We start from the raw sequence: 16,902 nt of genomic DNA, 5'->3' as shown, positions 1-16,902 counted from the left end.
GCCTGGCCCAGGAGGGGTTGCGGTTAGCGGCAGAAGTCTCTTAGAGCTTCGTGAATAGGCTGAGCCTTGGGGAGCAGGCACTGGGTAAATTTTTCAAAGCTTTGCAAAAGAGAATCTCTCTTCTCATTGCTGCTTAATGGTGCATCCTTCCCATAAGACTGGTAGCACCAAATTGTGGTCCCATTTAAGTATATTGCAAAGCTGATTCACAGAGAAGGACCAGGGTTTGGTCTGTAGTTGTTAAAATAGTCCTATCAGAGTGCCAAATTCATCTTATGCCTGGGATGACTCAGGCCTTCATTTTCATACATATTGGAAAGAAGTCGCTCACTTTATTGCTACGCTTCTGCACTAGCCTCACAGCTTTATTCCAACTTCTTGTTAATAGTCAGCTACCAAAACAAGCCATAAAGCTAAAAGGAGATTTAACTGGGACAAGAGTAGAGGTTGTCCTCTCTAAATGTTTTGGTTTGAAAAACCAAATACAAATATATCCTTACACTCTCTTTAACAAACTGATATACTGGGGGGGCAGGAAGTGAGGGAGAAGAGAGAGGGGCGGGTTGTGTGTGTGTGTGTGTGTGTGCAATAACTGGGTCATTTTTTGAGTGGAGGGAAGCCTGAACCTGCAGACATAGGCCTGGGAAGTCAGGAAAAAGAGAGTGCCACCTCTGCAGAATGTTTCTTCTTCCCCCTGCATAAATCTTTGTGAGGACTCCACAGAGTTGGAGGAGGTAGGCTAGCTGTCATGGCTCTGCTGGATTCTTCCTCCTCCAAACACAGATGGAGTCTGTAGTAACTTAGACTTCTTCTCTTCCATAATTTGGAACCTCCTTGAAGGGATTCTTTGGGTAGCTACATTTGTGGGCGATGACAAAAGCACAGCCCTTGCTAGAGCATGCTGTCCAAAAGCCAATGCAGCCAACAGGACCAGGCAGAGTGTAGAAGCAATGTGCCTGCCTGAGATCCCCGGCTACCAGTGGATTCTGAGTTTAAGAGAAATCCAGAGGTTAAAGAAAGGAACATCCATGCTTCTCCCATTGAGAAATGGTGGGAGGAAGTTTTATCTTCTGTGGAAGAATGGCATGAAATTTCACAAGTTAAAACTCATGGTATTTCTACTCCTCTGTGTTGATTATTCCTGTGTAGAGTATTAAAAATGAAAATAAGTTTTAAAATGCTGATACACACAGTGTGATAGAGGACTATTAAATCTTACAAACTACTCTGGCTACAGACAGTTCTATATATATTATTGCAACATTTAACTTGCCAGAACAAATTTAGTATGTAGAGATATTACACAGAATCATAATACATGTAGAATGTCTGACTAATTACTTAGAATTAGGAATAATTTATTGTAGTGAAATGTGGTGAATACATTATTAGCGGGCACAAAACAAAAGTTAAAGTTATCGGAACTTAAACTTTTTAGAGAATAATGGGATTCAGTTTTGATTAAAAACCTGACTATGGTCACATACCATCACAATTGTGAAAAACTTCTTAATTTATCTTTAAATGTCTTCATTGCATAGCTCAGGAATAAGATCACAAGCCATTACAAACTTTTTAGCAGTTCTTATGGCAGAGCTGAAAGTGGGCCAGTACGGCATACTGGTAAGAAGTGGCCACCAACCGGGGGCGGAGGGAGAGGAAAAAAGGGGCAGCTGCCCCAGAGCCCAGGTAGTGTGGAAGGGCTGGCTGGGGGAAGCTGACCCCCAACCCTGCCAGGCCACCATACTGGTAAGTCTTTTATCTTACTTTCACCCATGTCGTATGGTACATTTAAAAGGATGACAGATTTAGAGCTCTCTGAATAAAGTAGCAAAGATGTTTGTACTAGCAAGATACCATACTGCATTAGACACTTCTACAGCAATATGTTGTTTAGTTTGACACACAAAGTGAGGACTATCCTTTGTCACTTCATAAGGCAATTTCATATCTGTTTTAACAGCGATGTAAACATTCATTTCAATAAATTCTCTGTTCTCTCTTTCATCACCATTGAGGCTTGTGTAAAATTTAAATTTCCCCTTTTAAGTTTGGCTGTCAGCCTGTAAAATAACTTATTTTACCTAATGAACTGTATCTGCTTTCTGCATCAATTTACAATCTTTGCTACTACCTCTACAGTTAGAGTAATACTTCATAGGGATAAAACCTGCACCACCAAGTTCTGTAAATATTAGTTCCTTTCATAGCTGCTACAACATTAATTTTGCTGATATTAAATCACCCAGCTGAAGTATGCTACAAAATATTACAACAAAACTTAATTCTGAGATACAACCTTTCAGAAATGAAAGCTTGTATCTTATTACTGTACCGTTTAGTTTACTAATCATATAAATAGTATTTTTTTACTGTAAAGTGTTTGGCAACTAAACAGACTACCACAAAATCATTGTCTAAATTAAAAATAAAGATTGTATTAATCTTTAAAGAAATATTGTCAAACAGCACAAAGAAATGAATATCTTCATGCACAGACAATAAATTTTGTATAATCAAATCATGAGTATAAAATGGAAGCCAGTCAATAGAATTAGAATGTAATATGGCAAAGTATAAGCAAAGCTGTCTATCTGCTTATGATATTTAGTTGATAGACCATCCTTTGAGATTTTCCTGAACCCTACTTCATATTCAACAAAGGGAAAACAAAATATGAATATATTTTTTAAAACTATGTACTGTATATATATTTATTGTAAAACCAGTATTCGTGAAAATTCTCACTTGAGTAAGGTAAGCAGGATTTGCCTATTGCTGTGATATCAACTGACATAATAAAATGGATTGTCTCCTATCACAATAGTGCTTTGATCCTGACTGAAGACTCTGGGCACTACCACAATACAGACACTCGCTGAATTTTTTTTATTTGAAAGTTCAGAATCTCTCTCTTAGAAACCTAAGAGTTAAATAAAAAAGTTTATTAAAAAATTAACTGAAATGTGAAAAACAAATTGTCTCATTTATCGTAACACATGCGGGGATATATAGAAACTTCAAAGAGTTGATACTCTCTACAATGATGCTTCAAAAATTGCATGTCTGAGGTACCACATATACTGTGATACAGGAATTGCCAAAAACAAACACACATTTATTACACAGTACAAAAGACTAAGTAGACATGTCAAATCATATAACTCATAGGATTGTACGTATACTGCTGCTCCTCAGAGGACGCCGAATGTTCAATTTCTATTTTGAACAATTTCAAACTTTTTAATAGCCACAAATATTTATTTTACATGGTAAAGCTAGGACTCTCTCTTTCATTGTTTATTCTATGCATTTTTTGGAGTCCATGGGCTCAATCTATTTTACTGTGTTCAGCCTCTGGATCTGGAGGGGTCATTGAATCACAGCAAACTATTTCCCTTCTCCCTATTTCAGCAGTATATTCTGCTGAAATAATTTGAATATTTCATTAAAAGGGCCAAGGAGATGTTAATAAAAATATAAAGACAATCATTTTAATTGCATAATGTATTTTTGAAGCAAAGTCCTTTACAATATGAAAATTTGACCTTATAGGTCCACTAAAAATGTTTGCAATTTCTAATTAATACTTCTGTGGAAAGATTCATCTTCAAAACAGTCCCAGCCATCTCCTACTATAAATTTGCAGCTCATCTGTTAACCAGTGTCTATTCCATTATTATTCAGAACTGGACAAAATGTGAAGCAAAAAAGCTCTGGTTTAGGAGAATATATTCCTTTAATCAGAGTAGTATCTCACCCTCATGCTACATCTTTAGCAAATGCTGTTCAGCACAGTTGCAATTGTTGTTTAATGAAGACCACAGACATTTTACTTAAATTACTAGAAAATGTAAACGTATTAGGTGACAGTCTATTTCTGATCTAAACAATAGTGCAATTGAATTTTGTGACAAAGTAATTTTTCTACACTTTCAGACCAGATTTATGAAGAGAAACTGGCTTACATCAGCTGAATTATGCATACTTTTATGCATGCTGAGGCATATAGTTATCCACCTTTTTATTTATTGTAAGGAACTATAATTTTCTTTTTCTTTTTTTTTTTTTAACCCAGGACATCTCAAACACAGGAAATGTGGATTTAATCACCAAATCTGTGATGTTGTGTATGTAGGTCAAATGGATGTGGGTTCCACTCAGCTGAAAAAAAGATGAGGAGTAATGTGTTTTCAGCCTGAGTAATTTTATAGCAAAGACTGCAATATATGTTTTGAAGATGTCATTGACTGCAACACAAATCAATATTAAAAACTTTATGCAGGAAGCATGCTTTTAGAAGATGGTCCTTAAAGCTATTTCATAGGCTCACAGATTTCTAGAATCATAAACGACAATAACTTGTACTTGTAATTAGGATATCTTCTTCAGTTTCCCTCTTCAATTATTTACAGGCCAAAAACAAAAAAAAAAAGCAGAATTGCATTATCTATATTAAATGTTATGTACTTTGTTTCTAAATTACTAATGCCACAGAAAAATCACTAAGGTGAATGTTCAAGTATAAAAGTGTTTTTTTCACCTGAGTGTATTTATTTATTATTCATCCAGCTCAGTGTTGAATGATACAGCAGGCTGCTCTTTAGGCACGCTATGCCGCATTATTTTACATTTAGGAGTAATTCAATATAATTTAAATGTCTTTCACCATAATATTCCTATCAGTTTTGGTCTACAATTAAATGCATTTCAATGCCTTATCATTGTTGACTTTTAAACTCTCTCATGATCGTCAAACTATTTTTCAGCCAAATACTCCAATTCATATTTTACTTTAAAACAGGGAGTATAATAAACAAGACATTTCATCAAGTTCGCAGTTTAAGAGGAGATTGTTCTTCAAGGGCCACAAAGCCCAGATATATTTTCATAAGCAAGCAAAGCCTGATTATAACCCGCACAAGAAAGTTCACACACTGTACCCACACATGACCTGTTGTGATTTGTGAGGAGACACATTGGTGGTTGAAGAGGCTTATGCTAAATGTTTCAGGCAGCTGATGCAACCACCTCTGCATTTGCCAATTTGCAGCATGATGCTCCTAGAGCAGTAGGACTGTCGACCCTTACAGGCTCCAAAAAAGGGCCGCGAGAGACTTCAAATCCACCCAAATTAACAAAAACCAACTAAACAACCGTTTATCTGCAATCGGCAGCTAACTGGGCACAACATTAAAGGCAGAAGTTTGATGTTGACGCTTTCTTTAAATTCAGGAGTTCAGCAGTTGTGAAAAAAAATTTTTTGAAGGTGTAACCAACAGACAACCAGAACCAATGTGTGGGTGAAAATAGCCAAGCGAGTATTTTACATTTAAACACACTTTTTTAACAAATGGAAATAAGCATCTCCAGCTGAGATCCAGCAGCTGAGCTGAAAGCACCCTCCCTCCGTCCCTCCCAGTTGAAAGTTACAAAGCAGCTACAATGGAGAGCAGCAAGCTGGGCGCTTGGCGTTAAACTTCGGCTCAGCTTTTTGCTTAAAATGAAGGTGTAACAGCGGACGGAGGCGACACTAAATCCTAGGAGCGGCCGAATAAAGCCCCACAAGGACACAGAAATGCCCTTCGCAGCCCTGATCTCTATTTAACCGGGGGGAAGGAGGGGTACTGAGGACACGGCTCAGAAGGAGGAGACACGCCACTGCTCCCTGGCAGGAGGATGGGGCGGGGGAAACACCAGGAGAGGGAGGGATGGACGAGACGGGAAGGGAGCGGCGGAGAGGGACAGCACAGTGTGGGTGAGGAGAGGAGGGAACGGCAGCTGTGCAGCCTGCAGCAAGCCCAGCCCCCGCGCCGCGCCGCTCCCCCTCACCCCGGCTGGAGGGACAGGAGCAGCGGCGGCAGAGGCAGGAAGGGGCTGCCGGCTCTTTCCTGTCTGAGTCTGCGTGTGTAACCCGATCTCGTCCCCCGCCGCAGCCCCTGCCGGCCCCGGGCTAGAGTTAGCCCCATTCAGCCAGTCCCCGCCCGGCCCGGCCCGGCCGCCCCGCGGTACCGTACCTTCGCCTGCAGATACTGGGGGTAGTAGTAGGTGGTGTACTGGGGGTACATCTGCTGTTTCCACACTTTGCCCATGAAGCTGGAAATGTCGCCTGCAGTGCAGGGGCGGGGGGCACTTTAGGGGGCTCCAAATGCCTCTCTCCTGCCTCTTCTTTTCTGGCTGCAGCTGCTGCTTGTCCTCAGCGGAGCCCGAGCCTTCCTCCTCCCCCTCCTCCCAGCAGCAGCAGGGAAGACCGCAGCGCGCCCCCAGCACAGGCTCGCTCGCTCTCTCCTCCCCCACCACAAGTTTCTTCAAGTCCCTGGCCAGCCACAGCCCGGTTCCGCCGGCCCCGCGCACTGGAAGCGATCTATCCAAGTGTGAACTGCAGCCGCGGCAGCGCTCGGTGCCAGGCAGCTGGGGGAGGGAAAGGGGGCAATGGGCGGTGCTTAGGCCCAGCTGGGCTCGAGGTGTGGGCTGGAGTTTAACCGCTCAGGACTTATTGGCATTAGGGAGCCGCAGGAGCTGGGCAAGGATGCTCGCTCCCAGGCGCAGGCTGCAGCATCGTTGCAGCCGACGCGACAAGTGATCTAGGATCAGGGCAAGAGCGGTTCTAATCCTGGAAAACTCATTCGGCGTTAACGCTCCCGGGTAGGAAGGACTCCATATTCCTACTCTGCCGAAGGGAGACTGCAACACACACACTGGGCATGACCTTGCTGGCTGGATTCTCCTTTATCATCTCCTTTGAGCCTTGTGATAGCTGGCACGAATGCAGTGATGCAGGGCACAAGCCTCACTGCAGAAGTGGATCTAGTTCAGAAAAAAAAACAACTAGCAGAGCTTTAACATTTACCTGCAGGGGGGACATGTTGCCGGCGCGAAATTTCTCAGGACCCTAGTATATCATTTACCAGATTTGCCTAAAGTGTAGATTAACTGGTGTGACTCATCCTCCAGTGTAATCAAATTGTGGGGGGGAGAATGACATCCAGCCTAACAAATGGTGTCTACAGTTCTGTATATTTTCCTTTGGAATATAAGCATGGTTGTTTGTTTGTTTGTTTTCTTTTAAAAAGAATTTCACAAGTTTAGTTTGGAGAAAGAAAGGAAAGGAAAACAGATTACAATGTAATAAAAAACATTTTCTTCAGATTGTTTTTGCCCTGATCAGCATATATCCTCCTCCTTCCCAATGCTGCATTTTTCAACATGCACTTAATGAATTTTCAGAGAGTCTAAACAGATGTCACTTCTGGTCAGGCTGTGAAAATTATAGTTTGTGTCCCAGGAGCACTGGTTTATTAATTAAATATATATATGCAAGCTCCATGAAAGCTGCTGTGCTTATTAGGGTTAACCTAGCTAAAAATGTGGAGGAAAGGGAAAGATGTGGTATAAAAGCTTAGTAGTATTCACAAGTATCCCTGCATAAAGTGTAAAGGCAGCTTTTGAGCAGTCCTGCATACTGCAACCATCAAATCTTGTTACTAGCCCAGATAGAATCTGGACTGTGCAGTGGATAGGTGACTGCAGATATTCACCAAATCCTAGAGAAGAGATTTAGGTTTCTGCTCTGAGGTTTGCAGCATAATAATGCTGCAAATTAGCTGATCTGTCACTAAAAGACAGGTCTATTTTCAAGTTTGGTTGTGGGAGGAAATTCTTACTATACTTTATGGACCACACTGATTCAAAGACTAGTAGAGTCTATAGTAAAGAGGTTCTGCATCCAGGGAGATGGAACAGGAGTGCCTTGGTTTTTAGGCTAGCACGTGACTGGAACCTCAAAGGGAATGGGGCTGAACTCAGGAAGGGTAATTAATATTAAGTTTGTACCTGAACTGGTGACGTTCCTGGCGGGAGAAACAAAGGTCATGGACAGAGAGAAGTCTGGCAAAAGGGAACTATCAGGTGGCTGAGAAGGGCCAAGGCCATAATAATTCCATGCTCTAGGATTGCACAAGTAGTAGGACAGACAGTTGAAAAAGCCAAGTCAGCACAGGACAGAAGCAGCTGCCTTCTGGAAAAGATGCAGATCAAGGACTCTGAGTTTAGGCTATGGAATCTGGACTGTGCAGTGGATGAGGTAAGGAGGCTGTAATGAATAAGGGTCACACAAGAATGTGTGGTCACCTGTTGGTTCAGGTAGGGTTTCAGAAACTGATGACAAGTGTGTGGCCATGGCCAAAATACTTGATGCTACTCACCAACTTGGCAATTATACATCAGAGTCTTCCAAACTGTGGTTCAAGGATCTCTGGTAGTCAGCAGAGAGAGCTCAAAGATCACAGAGTGTTGATTTTCCTGGTTTCCTATTGAGAGAGAAGCAGATTAGGATGGGGGGAAGAGAGGGAAAAGAAAGGCAACAGCAGACTGTGTGAATAACGTTTTTTTTTATGGAAGGGATAACACTCTTACTGCACTAAAGACAATTAGAAATACCAGGGAAACAGTCGTGTATTCCTTTCTACCTAAGCAACTGTTGTAGTTGCCACAAGAATGTTAGCAGTCTATCATGTGGAGGCTCATGAATGGGAAGTATCCAGAAGACAAAATCTCTTAATTGTGATCCACACAATTAAAAAGTTTGAGAACTTCTGGTCTATGCAGTTCCAGCAGTTATGACTGCAGCAATCTCTAACTTAGTTGTGTCAAGTTACTGGGAATACATGATAGCTGCCAATGAGATGAGTAGTAAGTAATGCACACCGTTACTATGACTGCTGAAAGAACAAATCTGGCTAAGAGTATTTTATTACTGTGATCATTAATATCAACTTCTATAACTAAAGATAGGCTCCTAATTCATAGACTATCAGGGTTGGAAGGGACCTCAGGAGGTCATGTAGTCTAACCCCCTGCTCAAAGCAGGACCAAACCCCAGACAGATCTTCATCCCAGTTCCCTAAATGGCCTTCTCAACGATTGAGCTCACAACCCTGGGTTTAGGAGACCAATGCTCAAACCACTGAGCTATCCCTCCCCCCTAAATCCATTCTAATCCCCCTTTTCAGTTGCTTATAACACCCACCCCTCAAGTTTTTCTAATTTGAAATGTTCCCTGCTTGGTTTCTGCCCAAAAGGTGATTTATTTTACTTAAAGTTGAGCAAAATTGGGTCTAACTTTTTTGAGCTATAGGAGCTAGATCTTCTACCAACCCTGCTCCCCACACACATGCACTTACTTCCAATTGGAATATTTGCTTTTATTTATTTTTAAAGTAATTTTGAAATTTGTAATATCTGCTATCAGGTACTAGAATAATCACTGAGAATTTAAAAATTAAGGAAAGGACCTGATGGTGCAAAATTCCACTCTTCTAAGCAGTCCTTCAGTCCTGTAGAAGACGAGTGAGGATTTGCAGATCATGCCCTAGTTTGAGTAACATGAGTTCAAATGACGACTTCTTCTTGGCTTGGTCCCAACTGTACAAAGTCAGCTCTTCCAGTCATTCTTCTCCATTCCAGTCTTGAAGCAGTTCATCAGAAACTCAATAGCTAATCAAAAATCCTTTAGTACAATATCCATGCAACTAATTTTGGGTTTTCCAGCCCTTCTCTTACCCTCCACTTCTAACTTTAACATCTTGTTTCTGGTGTATTCTTTCCATTTCTTTTTACTCACCAAAAAAATCTCAACATGGAATCCCTCAGCTTTTTTGTAATTGGTACCACCTTCACACTTCTGCTAATTTGTTCATTCCAAATATGTAATTCCAAGCATCCATCTTAATAATTTCATTTCCAGTGTATTGAAGATCTGCTCCTGTCTCTTCCACAGATTCAGAGCTAGAATTCAGAATGAGTTGAGAAGATTTAAAGAAATTAAATTTTAAAATCAGCATAAATTACATGCATGCCCATTAGAATTTATCTGTTTGGTCTCAAAGATGCATTTTAAGGCAGACTGCTCCAAAATACATATTTGTTAAGCATGGATCAGTGGAGGAAACCGCAAGTAAGACATCTTTACCTTAGGGTGACTCAGTGGTGTCCCTTTAATATAGAATGAGTTAATTACTGATATTCTGTGATTAAATGGAGAAGAAACTTGTTTTGCTTTAATGCAAAGTTAAGTCAGAGGAATCCAATATACAGAAGTCAGGAATTTCCCCAGAGTTAAGGTTCTAAAACATAGCTCCTCCATAGTGCACATAAAGATATATTTCCTATACTTATTTTCCTTGCTAAATGCAAACATAGTTTACACAAGATGTAAATTTTCAATAATGACCCCAGTTTTTGAGTGTCCAATCTAACACACATTATCACAGAATCATAGAATATCAGGGTTGGAAGGGACCTCAGGAGGTCATCTAGTCCAACCCCCTGCTCAAAGCAGGACCATCCCCAACTAAATCATCCCAACCAGGGCTTTGTCAAGCCTGACCTTAAAAACCTCCAAGGAAGGAGATTCCACCACCTCCCTAGGTAACCCATTCAAGTGCTTCACTACCCTCCAAGGGAAAAAGTTTTTCCTAATATCCAACCTAAACCTCCCCCACAGGGGGGTGGATTTCCAGAGGGTGGGCGCTCAGCACTTCCTGAAAATTTTTAGATGTCTAAAGTCAGGCACCTGAAAACTGAGGTACCCGAAAACATTTATACATTTTCAAAGTGACTAATGTCTGTTGTTATTTTATAGAAAAGCAGAAAATGAAATGCAAATGACAGAGTTTTCAACTTTGACATTGTATTGATGCTTTTCGATTTAATAGCCTATCATGTATCCATAATTATGGGGCGTGAGTGCATCACACTAAAACATAAACGTTACAGGTTGCACAATGTAGCTCAGATAATATTGAGTAATAATGACTGAATTGTCAAATTTAATGTTGCCCTGATGGTAACGTTTGCATTTAATAGCTTATACTGTGCCCATAACCATGGCATTTGGGTGCATCAAACAAAACAATCAAATTAAGACTGCTTACCATGTACTAACCACTCACTAGAGAAAAAAACCATAAAAATTAAAGAAAATGCTTCCTTTCCCTAGTTTAGGCCTTATCAGGTGATGGACTGGCTAAAAAGAAAACCCTGCTCTGATGGCTAACAGGTTTGGGCTCTGCAGGCCTCCAGAGATTGAATAAATTCTATAGCTGGAAACCTTCCTTTAAGAATTCCCTGCCTCCAGAGCTCGTGAGTGTAAATCACAAGTGTCTGTGCACCAATGTTAACCATGTTAGGAAGTGCAGCTTTGATTGTGTCATATATATGTTATAATGTGGCTTGGTTGTGCCTATCCAGACCAGATCAAATTGTGTTATAATCATGCTGAGGGAATAATGCTAAACTCTGTTGTTTTAACATTGTTCCCTCGACATGATAACAATGTGACTTGGTCTGGTCTAGACAGAAGAGACTAAACTGTGCTAAAATATGATTAAGAGAGAGCAATATTTTAATTGTGTGGCCAAATGGCGAACTCTGGAAACCTGGCCTCAGTTCCCAGCACTGCTGTTGCCCTACTGAGTGATGTGAGGCAAGTCACTTCATTCCTCTATGCCTCTAAAATGGGAATACTGAGTCTCTTGGTAAAGATCTACTAATAAAAAGCTACATAAGATCTAGGTGTTGCTATTATTATTATTATTAGCACAGTAATTGTAGTGTAAACAAGGCCTATGAGTAAAAGCACATCACATGCTCCCATCAATAGCAATGATGTTTAGGGAGAAGCATTTTATCTTATCAAGGTCCAAAAATCACATAGGGCTTTATTGATTAAATCCAATACCTTGAAATTTACCAAGAAGTAGATGGGAATCAAATGCAATGCAAAGTGTGCAGTTGAAATATATTCAGCTGAAATCATTCCATTAATTGTGTGCATGACACTGTTCATCAGCTGACTGTACTGACCTGAAAATGACCAAAAAGTGTTGATATCAAAATTGTCATAGCAGCTGAATGGTCAGGCTGAAGTGAACAAGAATGGACTTGTGGTTAAGATCTCAGCCTAAAAGTTAAATGAGCCGTGTTCAGTTCCCAGCCCTGTCCCAGACTTTGTATGATCTTTTGCAAGTCACTCCATCTCTCTGCGTTTGTTTCCCCATATGTAGAATGAGGATAATAGTCCTTTTCTCCCACTCCTTGTCTGTCTTGTATATTTAGCTTGTAGGCTCTTCAGGGCATGGACTGTATCTTGCTATGTGTTTATACAGTGCGTAGCATAATGTGGTCTCTAGGTGTGACCATAATATACACCAGGGGTAGGCAACCAATGGCACACGTGCCAAAGTCAGCACACGAGCTGTTTTTCAGTGTCATTCACACTACCCGGATCCTGGCCACCAGTCTGGGGGGTCTCTGCATTTTAATTTAATTTTAAATGAAGCTTCTTAAACATTTTAAAAAACTTATTTATTTTACATACAATAATAGTTTAGTTATATATTATAGACATAGAAAGAGACCGTCTAAAAACGTTAAAATGTATTACCGGCACGCAAAACCTTAAATTAGAGTGAATAAATGAAGACTCGGCACACCACTTCTGAAAGGTTGTGGACCCCTGATATACATAGTAACAGCAGCAGTAGCAGGGTATTGTTTTTACTGGGAGAGTGCTGAGGTGATAGAGGATACTCACTGTGTCCTAATCTTCTCACAAGTGGGATAACAAAAAAAATCAAACTGCAGTTTATGACTCACAGGACTAGTATACTGCAGTTTCAAGTCCTCAGCCAGTCTGTTTTTTGCTCTGCTTTCACACACTGTTCCAATTACTCTCTAGTTGCAAAACCTTCCAGTTGTAATGCCACCCTTAGCCCTAGCCTATGACCTTGACTGCATTGCAATGCAGATGAAAGACCCTTTAGTTTACGTGGCAATTGGCAACCCTCTTAAGCACAAAGGCTAAATAAATGGTCCTGTTAATAGGCCACCAAGATGAAAAGCATTTAATTGTCTTTGTCATTTAAATCAGCACAGTAGCTGCTGCAGCAGCTATTAACCTCTTCAGCAGGTTCCAGACTATATATTTATTTCAATTAAGTGAAGAGATGAAACTATCTTTACCTTAATGCTGACCAGGGTTTAACAACACTTAGCTGACACCCACCTGAATATGGTTTGTTCTTGTCTACACTTACCACTTAATCACCTTCTCCACTGGTTCAGCTGCACCTGCTACTGACAGCTGTGTTCAGTAACAATTCAGTTTTGGAAGGTACACAAGGTCATACAGCCCACCAAGCTTAACCATACCAACGTATTCCACTGGTGTATCTACACAATGCTTCTGCAATGGGTCTCTCCGTCTCCTAAAATTCATCTACACTACGCAAGATATCCATCATTGACAATGGGTATCAGCAAGGGATGCAGTTGGACTGGTGCTGAAACAAATTTGGTTCCATCTATAATTGCAATTAAACTGTTTTCAGCACCAGTGCAGCTGCACTAGTGGCCAGTAACAGCAATATTTCTAGGGTAATACAAGCCTGAGGAATAAAATCCTTTTTTGCCGCATAACCATGATATTCTGGTCTATCTTGCCCTAAGGTATCCAGAGATTCTAAGGTGATGTCACGATCTTAATACCTCTTTTTTTCAAATATTTCTCATATAACCAGTTGACACTTGCACCCATCACTGGTTGGTTTCTCTCCACTTATCCATTTGATATACTTTATTTTGTCTTTACATTATATACTCCCCTTGCTGACAGCACAAACTAGTGGTATTCTAAGGGAATATGGCCATAGATGGGAATTTAGTTTCTAGATACATTATTTATTAGGCTCTTCCATCTGTGCAGTTCCTAACTGCTCTGGGGTCACTAGCAATATTGGCTCTATTGTTCCAGCAAAGAAACAAGGAACAGAATACTTGCACTTATGCAAGTGTTGGGCACCTGTGTGGGTGCGAGTTCTTCATGGGCACATAACCTGTCAATTCTGTGACCTGTTTGGGACAATACTTGCAATTCTTTCCCATCCCCCTACCACTCAACAGGGACTAGTGAAGAAAACATTAGGTTTTTGTCGCCTGCCCAGGTCTGTGTGTGACTGGAAATCACATTCTTGTTTTCATAGCCATCTGACCCACTATCCTTTGATATTCTTGAATCCAAGGAGTCATTTAAAAGATGGACTATTCTGTGCACAAATTTTCTCCCATATAAATAAAGCTGCAAATGACTAAATATATTTAACTTATTTCTGCAGAATTTAGAGCCATATTGTATCACTGATTTTAAGCAGATTTCAAGACAAATTGTGATTAAATTTTGATGCCACATGTGTCTCTAACACTTCTGCTATAAAATGTCACAATTTTTTCCTTTTCTTCCTATTGCTGGGCCAGAACTATTTCCAATATATAGGTATTTCCAGGTGTGTTTGGCATGGGAGGCATGTTAAAAAGAGACAAAGAGTCCTGTGGCACCTTATAGACTAACTGATGTATTGGAGCATAAGCTTTCGTGGGTGAATACATGTGTCTGACGAAGTGGGTATTCACCCACGAAAGCTTATGCTCCAATACGTCTGTTAGTCTATACGGTGCCACAGGACTCTTTGTCACTTTTACAGATCCAGACTAACACGGCTACCCCTCTGATGTTAAAAAGACTAAGCCAACAGTGGAGCAATCACAAGATCCTCTTTTAACCCAGTAATCCACCTTTGATGACCTCTTAAAGGTCAAATTACAATTTAATTCATTCCATAATTTTACAATTTTAACAAACTGAAAAAAAAAAACCACCTTCTACAATAAGAACAATGGGTATGTGTAGTGACTCAATTTTAGTTTCGTCAGTGGAAATTGCTTTCTTACTGATCAAAACACTTTCTAATTTGCCAATCTCTAGCTATCACAAACTATTTGCAAATGCACATTGCAATGATTTAGAATGTACTAGGATATCATCTAGGTACATGCAAATAAAAGAGAGGCTTGCCACACAAAACTTCTCCAAAACTGAGGAACTGAGGTTGCAGGACCACTGAGTAATTCAAAAGGCATTCCTTTAAATTGCCATACTCCTGGATCTGCTGTAGAAGGGGAGGCTTCCCCCTCTCCTTTGAATCCAGTTCACTTGGGTGGCGCATGAGCCACCCATTCAGGGAGGTAGGCCCAAACCCTTCTGCCCAAGACCTCATCTCTTCCCCCTCCAGAGCCCCCCACCACAGCCACCGGCTCCTCACCCACCCGACCATACTCAGCTCCAGAGGCCAGGCGGTGCAGCCCCAGTGCCTCTAGCCCTGGAGCACTGGACAGTCTGAGCACTGGCCCCAGCCACCCTGAGTCCTGGGCCACAAGTCAGCCACCCTAGCCCCAGCCTGGGCCACAGGAGAAGACCAGGAAGCAGGAGAGGGCCTTGGATGGAGCATGAGGTGGGCCATGCCTGGCTGTTTGGGAAGGCTCAGCCTCCCCTGGCCTGTTATACCCATCGCCCATGCTTCCAAATATCCCCTTTTTGAGATCAAGGGCCAGGTCCTCATCAATGAGTTACACTGATTTACACCAGCTGAGACTCCTAGGGTGGAAAACCAAATTCTTCCAGCTGTAATATCCCATGAATGATCTATTGTGGCAAAAGAAGAGTACAGTAACCTGTAGAGTGACTTTGTTTAGTTTTCTATAATCAGCACAGCATGTGTTGTTAAGCAGCTATCTTGTAGAACTAAGGGTGAGGCCCAGGCAATTAGATGATGGCTCAGTTATCTCTTCCTGATGCATTTCACTGATGGCCTGAAAAGCCCTTTTTCCTTTCTTTGAAATTGGTAACCAGTGAAATACCAGTTTAATAAAATGGCATCCTCCAGCGTCAGGTTCTGTTGATACAACACCGCACTATCTCAACCTGCATCTTGGCTGGTTTGGGAGAACAAAACCTGACTTCTGGTTTTTAATCTAAACATTTTCTAGGAGCTGTTTATGGTACCTATTGGCCCATCCTCTGCACCCCTTATGGAAGTATCTGAGTGCCTCACAATATTTTGTTGTGCTTATCCTTACAGAATCCCTGTGAGTAAGGGAAATATCTCTCATTTACAGATGGGGAACTGAGGCACAAAGAGACGAAGTGACTTGCCCAAGGTCTCACAGGGAACCTTTGGCAGAGGAGGGAATTGAATCTGGGTGTCCTGACCCCAAGACTCCTAATGCTGAACCAACCTAATGTTAGCAAAAAGGTTTTAATCCCGATATAAACATGTGGCTCTGTGACAGAATAAATCCAATAAAAGCTTTGGGATTGCACCTTCACTCTTTCCTTTGCTTGTCAGAAACATTGAGAAACCTAGCTGGAATACTTTGCTGCTTCAGATCCAAAGTGGAAAGATTTTTAGCACTTAAAATTCCTTGCAAATCTTGTATTGTACAACAAATCTCCACTGATTTCCATTTTATTTAATTTTTTTTGCTGAAAAGTTACTCAGATACAAGATTGCGATTGCAATTACAATTACAATTTTGATTCCTGGGGACACAACAATTGTCTTAAGTCCTGATTCAGCAAGATGCTTAAAAAAATATACCTAGCTTTTAGCATGTCCCATTGGTCCACTCCAGTTAACTGCCCACACTTCCAATCTCTATTTACCTTCCTAGCCAGATAAATTGAGGGATTATAGATTGTGAGAAGAACATAGGATGTTTGGTTCTCTCAGTTGCAGTGGGATGTTACTCCAAAGAGACTACATGCTGGCAGGATCTGTGGTATCGTTTTATAAGTTTTTATCCATTTTGTATAATTTGGAGTTTATTTAAATAAACATGGGTCTTTATACTTTCAAAATGGATGTGACAGATTCAGTTTTCACTACGGATGGCACAAAGGCAAAACACTAAGAGTTTTTTCTCAAGGGACATACTAAAATGTTAATCTAATCAACTAAAATCTGAGCTATAAGCAACAGCTCTCTAGCAAAAAATTAAAACATCTGC

At 40.8% G+C, this 16,902-nt stretch overlaps 1 protein-coding gene across 2 annotated transcripts in view; it reads right to left on the bottom strand.

Annotated features, from left to right (window-relative positions):
• RBMS1 (RNA binding motif single stranded interacting protein 1) overlaps window positions 1-6,355 on the bottom strand; it is a 204,140-nt gene extending 197,785 nt beyond the window's left edge. For both annotated transcript variants that reach the window (XM_030579894.1, XM_030579895.1), the window contains exon 1: window positions 6,018-6,355. In XM_030579894.1, the coding sequence (XP_030435754.1) occupies window positions 6,018-6,092 (75 nt within the window). In that variant the 5' untranslated portion in view covers window positions 6,093-6,355. The remainder of the gene's footprint in view (window positions 1-6,017) is intronic.
• Window positions 6,356-16,902: the final 10,547 nt, after the last annotated feature.

Source organism: Gopherus evgoodei, chromosome 11 (assembly GCF_007399415.2).
Source record: "Gopherus evgoodei ecotype Sinaloan lineage chromosome 11, rGopEvg1_v1.p, whole genome shotgun sequence".
In the NCBI taxonomy this organism is placed as follows: domain Eukaryota; kingdom Metazoa; phylum Chordata; order Testudines; family Testudinidae; genus Gopherus; species Gopherus evgoodei.
The sequence above is the reverse complement of the archived record's forward strand: the minus strand, read 5'-3'. Positions and strand labels throughout refer to the sequence as shown.